Source organism: Myotis davidii, unplaced genomic scaffold (genome assembly GCF_000327345.1).
Source record: "Myotis davidii unplaced genomic scaffold, ASM32734v1 scaffold65, whole genome shotgun sequence".
NCBI lineage: Eukaryota > Metazoa > Chordata > Mammalia > Chiroptera > Vespertilionidae > Myotis > Myotis davidii.
The window spans coordinates 484,611-491,055 of record NW_006297833.1 but is presented as its reverse complement, the minus strand read 5'-3'; the positions used below and the strand labels follow the sequence as shown (position 1 = coordinate 491,055).

Below are 6,445 nucleotides of genomic sequence, written 5' to 3'. Positions count from 1 at the left end.
CATGATAAAGCGGAAACAGAGATTCTACAAAAACCATTCACATGCGTTCCAGAAGAGGTGACCCCAAGCAAAGTATGCTGGCCAGGTCTGTTTTCCCATTCAAGAGAATGGACGTGATGGTGCCTAGTTGTGAAAAGATGGAGTGGTAGCAGAGGAGGGACAGAGTTTGCTCACAGTGGGCAGAGCTGCCTGATATGGTTGTGCAGATTACACCTTGCTCCAAGGTGCCCAGCCAAGTGAGCAAGTGGGGACTGAAACCCATATGTGCTCTGCTCTCCAGGAGTCTAGACTGGATACACCAGCCAGGAGTCAGGGACTTCTTTTGGTGATTCATCCCTCCCATAGGGGGCGCCTTTTCCTAATTTACCTAAAGAAGCTACTGCTTGTTACCAGAGGCTCGGATATTGGTAAGAAAACAACTTTTCATCACAGAGGGTCAGGGAGAGAGCTGAAGAAATTATGGGGAAAGTTGGAGCACTGTCCTTGAGCATGGATACCCTCAGCTGACGCATCATCTATAGCAAGGGTGGGGAACCTTTCTCCTGCCAAGGGCCATTTGGGTATTTATAACATCATTCAAGGCCATACAAAATTATCAACTTAAAAATTAGCCTGCTATATTGGTCAAACATTTAATATACTCACCCTAATGCCTTAGCAGGGCCAGACCAAATTATTTGGGGGGCCTTATACGGCCTGAGGGCTGGATGTTCCCCACCCCTGTCTATGGAAAGCTTGCTATTCCATTCCTGATGCCCCCTGAACAGAAGGAAGGGGATCTGGACATCGTGTGTGTGTGTGTGTGTGTGTGTGTGTGTGTGTGTGTGTGTGTGTGTGTGGAGGGGGGGGCCATGAAAGGAGAACCGCACACCAAGACCAAGGTGATCCTGACCAAAGCCAAGGGGTCCTTCATTAGCAGTGGCCCCTCCCACCTGGTTATACTCACCTTCACAGTCTTGTTTCCTCCATTTCCCCCCACTCACTCTATAATGTTTACAACCATTTATTTCCCATTCTAATTTCTCAACTTTGACCCTTTATATTACTCATCTAGCATGGTACACACTACTAACCCTCCATTCCCCATTAGCCATAATACTACACATTCTTCACAGCACAGCTCAAAAACCAGCTCTGTAAACCTGCACCGAACTTCCCAGCAAGTAAAAATCACTCAACCCCTTTTCTTTACTCCAACAGCTCATTTCTTGTTGCTCTCTATAACTCTCCTTTCAACTTATTTCACGGTGTCATTAACTGCTTACAGGTAATCTGTTCAGTAGCTATAGTTCCTTGGAGGCTTTCTATCTCTCACAACCTTTTTGACCTAATTTCCTGACAATAACTTCGTTTCTATATGCGATTTTTTAAAAATCATAGCAGGAGGAGAGGACACTCACTATCTACATAGGCCTCTAGGGAGACCACAGAATTGAAAATGGACTCTTAATAATTTCAAAACAGAGGACAGATAATGCATTTAAAGAATCAGATTTATATTTAACTAACATTTATTAACTATTAGGTGTCTGCGATGTGTTAAGACTTTTCACATATGTCATCTTTTTAAAAAAAATAAGTTTTAAAATTTTTTTTATTGATTTCAGAGAGAAAGGGAGAGGGAGATATAGAGAGAATCATTGATCAGCAGCCCCCTGCACATGCCCCTACTGGGAATTCCCTACTGGGAATCAAGCCTGAAACCTGGGTGTGTGCCCTGACCAGGAATCAAACAGTGACCTTCTTGTTCATAGGTCAATGCTCAACCACTGAGCCACACTGGCCAGGCACATATGTCTTCTTAATTACTCCTTAAAATTATGTGAAGTAAGGTTTATGAATCCCATACTTCAGATAAGGAAACAGACCCCAGAAAAAGCTAAGTGACTTAAGTCATATAAGAAGCAAATTATGGAGCCAAGATTTGAACCTAGGTATGGGGAGTTCAAGGTGAATCTTATGTTCACTTCACCTAGGGGATGGCTCCTTTTGCTACACCAGGTGGTGCTGATGAGGCAAAGAATCATCCAAGTAATTCCATGTTCCCAAAGTTCAAGGATCATTTAGTTTAGCAACCCATTCTACATGTGAGAAAACTAAGGCTCAGAGAAATAAAGTGATTGGCTATAATTCACACAACTCTTAGGGAGCAGAGTAGTAGAGCTGGTATCAGACACTCACAGCTTCAGGTCAATGTTCTTTCCACTCTACTATATTATGTGATTGCATTGTACAAAGCTCCATGTTGAATTAGGAAAGGAAGGTCAGGGATTAAATTTTATTTAGTTGTCTAGTCCTCTGCACTGGACACTTAAAAGCACTTAATTCCTTAATCAAATGGCTGAAATTTTCAGAAAAACTCCCCCCCCCAAAAAAATATCCCTTATTAATAAGTATGTCTCACCCATACTACCTTTTTCTTTTTTTAATTAAATTTAATGTTTTTGTAAAACTTTTCAATTACAGTTTATATTAGATTCAAGTGTATCACTCCACACAGCTTTTAAAGGGCAACCACGACAACTTGGGGTGAGGAAGGCAACTTGGTGCCGTGGGTTCTGAGGAAACCGGCAGCGAGTGTTCTCATTGCCCTTTTATATAAAGTGCCGTGCTGCCACATACCGCTTCCTCCGCGTCTGCCAGCTGACATCCCAAACATGAAGTCAGATTAGAGAAGGACGGCCGTTTCCTGGAGTCGAAAGCCCAGCAGGATTGCATTATAAAGTATCTGTAAAAGACACAGAACAAGGAGCAAGATGAGGAAATCTGAATGCAGAAAAGGGGGTAATTTTTTACGTAATGAAGTACCACTGACAGCCAGGGAGCTGCGTGTTTGTGGCATGTCTGTTTTGTGGCAAGTACTTGACTGGATTTTGAACTCATATCAGAAAGGACAAATTTGATGATGGACAGAAATGCATTTTAAAAAATATGACGTGGACCAGAAGTCAGGAGATGGAGTCTTATCACTCAGGATCCCTCAGCAAAGGAATTGAAACCCAGAAGTGAGAGTACCTGAGGGCAGGGAAGGTTCGGTTTTGTTCAGAAACCCCCCAAACACAACAGGGAGTTTTCTTTTCTAAAGAGGAATCATATGAGGTTTGCTTTACGGAGTTTTACTTTTCTTGTCATGAACTGGGAACTAGACAGACTAAGCATTTCTGATTACAGCCACTTCACAGTCTGTGTGAACTTACATTTCTTCTGTAGCATAAAATGGCTGGTCCATTTTAAATCCACTCTGAATGAGTTTATAGAAGTTTGCATCAACTGGAATGCCAGGGTAAGGGTTGACACCTAAGGGAAACATTGGAGATTAGAAACATTTATTCATTCTGGATTTCTTCTTCTTTTCCTTTCCTTTCCTTTCCTTTCCTTTCCTTTCCTTTCCTCTTTCTTTCTTTCTTTCTTTCTTTCTTTCTTTCTTTCTTTCTCTCTTTTTTTGTTGTTGCTGTTAATCCTCACCCAAGGATATTTTTCCATTGATTTTTTAGAGAGAATGGAAGGGAGGGGGAGAGACAGAAACATCCATGTGAGAACGAAACATTGATCAGTTGCCTCCTGTACGGACCCCTGCAACCAAGGTATGCGTCGTTGATGGGAATCAAACCCATGACCCTTCAGTCCATGGGCTGACGCTCTATCCATTGAGCCAAACCAGCTAGGGCTCATTCTCCATTTCTTTATTCATTCATTCAATTAACAAATGTATGGAGAGCTCCCATGAGCCAGACGCTGAATTGTGCTGGGCTGCTACTGGGCCAAGTCACAGTTCCAGCTGTCAAGGCAAGTAATGGGCTGGAGACAGAACTATTAACCCCAGTAAATAAAACATCAAGTGGCACGTGCTGCAACAGAAGTAAGACTTGGGAGCTCTGGGCACATTCCAGGTGACATTTCATCCACTCTTTGACTTAAGAGCTGAGGAGGCACAGAAAGACAGACTGTCCAGAAGCCCAGTGCCCAGAGAGGGCAGCAAACTGCAAAACTTACCAAGCGAGAATATCTCCCAGAGTAATATTCCGTATGACCAGACATCACTCTTAATCGTGTAGATCCCTTCAAACAAGCTTTCAGGAGCCATCCACTTCACAGGCAGGCGGGCCTGTATAAAATCCAAGAGATCAATGGTGAGTTTTCCATGGACAAATATTTCTTGTCTCTCGTGAGCTAGAAGATAAATTTGATCTTCCTAAGGCCACTCTTAATGCTTTATTGAGAAAATCATATTCCTCATGGGCAGTGTTTCATTTCAAATTAGCATTCTAACATAGTAGCCTTAAGAAAAACCCCGCCTGTATTTCTTTAAAACTTATCTTGAACAAAAACTTGTGTTTGCAATTGAAAAGCTTAACAGTAGATACTTTCCATTAAGGCAGTGGTTCTCAACCTGTGGGTCGCGACCCCTTTGGGGGTCAAACAACCCTTTCACAGGGGTTGCCTAAGACCATCGGAAAACACATATATAATTACATATTGTTTTTGTGATTAATCACTATGCTTTAATTATGTTCAATTTGTAACAATGAAATTGGGGGTCACCACAACATGAGGAACCGTATTAAAGGGTCGCGGCATTAGGAAGGTTGAGAACCACTGCATTAAGGGGTAGCCAGTCAGTTCCCTGGAGGTGAATGGATACTAATGAATCAGTGCATTATTTTGTTAAAACATTTCTTGGGAGAATTTCCATGAAAATGCTTTCCACAAGAATGTGGTGAAGGAAGCCTATGTCATCACTTCCAGAAATGATAGCAGGCGGGCTTCTGTGGCTTTAATAATTTCCAGTAGCATGAAACGGAGGTTTTAAATGGGCACAGCCTCAGATTAGAATCAAGACGGGGACGAAGAACATTGTGTAATAGTTTTTCTTCATGGGTTAGGAACCCTTCGCGGTGCACATTTATTCTGTCAAGTAAAATCAAAACTCAAGATAGAAACCCTATCTTAAATCCTCCATAAATTGATGAACTGATAGAACCAAGCAGGCTAATTTGATCAACTGAATGAATTACTTGTAGTTGCAAATGTGTTTCAGCTTCTGAATGTGTTTCAGAAGAGACCACCAACTAGTAGGGTAGAAACTTCTATAAACCCATTCAGAGTGGATTTAAAATGGACCAACCATTCTGTGCTACAGAAGAAATGTAAGCCGCAGGTGAGCATTCATCAGATTTGTGACTTCAGCTACAATGAGGCACAGATCTAACATCAGCTCAGGTGATCATTTGAGTCTAGTGGAGAGATAGTTGAATTTGATGTTTAGCATTTATTGGATGTTTACCCTGGACAGGAGCTTTCATGAGGATTTTACTGGTTCATTCCCACAACGATGCTGAGATCAGTGTATACTCCCCATGGGAAGCACTGCACCATCCATCCTGGTTATACAGAGACTCAGGCTCAGACCCTTCACACTCTGATCTTTGGGCTGCGTAGTCACGGGCTAGTTACGTGTCTGTGATACAGTTTCCTCACCCACAAATGGGTACTTCTGACCTAACTGAATTAATATATGTAAAGCCCCCAGAACAGCACTTAGCACACAGTAAGCATGATACCGGCATTTGTTACTATTTTACAAGGAGGGACAATAAAGCAGCTAGAAACCCCAAAAATGAAGAGCCCCAACGAAGAAGAACAGGGGCTTGAATCCAGATGTTAATTCCTAACAATCATACTCTTTCAAATACTCAATGTTTTCATCTAGTATTTCTAATACTTTTCTTATAAATAATACACCTATCCTCAGTTTTTTAAACAAGTAGATTTAGTCATATTCTAGGTTTCCCTGTGTAATAGTAATAGGATGAAAGTATTCATTAACTAATATTTAATTTACATATTGTGCCTTATAGAAATTTATATTTAATATTTGATTTACATTAAGTACTTTATTGTAACTATTAGTTATTCCCATCATTGGAAACATAACTCAACAGTCACTTTATAGTTAAGGGAACTGAAATAAATGCAAGTAATGAGATTTGTGTTCAGTGTGGCTTGCACTCAAAGGTCCCTAACTGACCTATTCTGACAAGCCCCAGGATAGATGTGTTGCTGTTTTGCTCCAACTTTATTACAGATGAAATATTCCCTGAAGCTGCAGAAAAGTTGTTCAGCATAAGAAAGCAAACTGCTCTAAGGACACATTTGGATATTAATCAACACTGCAGTGAGTGTACATGTTCACCATGACAATGACAAAACACAAAATAACGGAAGAAAAACGTGTAAGAAAAGCAGTCTCACGTTGCCCCTGATAACGTAGTTGGAATCACTCATAATATCTCGAGCCAATCCAAAATCGCATATCTTCACCACTTTCCCACGGGTCACCAGCACGTTCCTGGCTGCCAGGTCCCTGTGGACACACTGTAAGGAATGACATGGGAATTATTTGCCATGGTGCAGTCTCACAGCGGCAACCTTTCTTGGCTTTGAG

The 6,445-nt window shown here is 41.5% G+C and overlaps 1 protein-coding gene across 1 annotated transcript in view; it reads right to left on the bottom strand.

The window, feature by feature from the left end:
• The window catches only part of FLT3 (fms related tyrosine kinase 3), a 60,801-nt gene that overhangs the window by 4,315 nt on the left and 50,041 nt on the right, over positions 1-6,445 (bottom strand). The window contains exons 19-22 of the mRNA XM_006773676.1: positions 6,253-6,375; positions 3,994-4,105; positions 3,198-3,297; positions 2,623-2,728 (exon numbers count right to left, since the gene is read on the bottom strand). Of these exons, the coding sequence (XP_006773739.1) occupies positions 2,623-2,728; positions 3,198-3,297; positions 3,994-4,105; positions 6,253-6,375 (441 nt within the window). The remainder of the gene's footprint in view (positions 1-2,622; positions 2,729-3,197; positions 3,298-3,993; positions 4,106-6,252; positions 6,376-6,445) is intronic.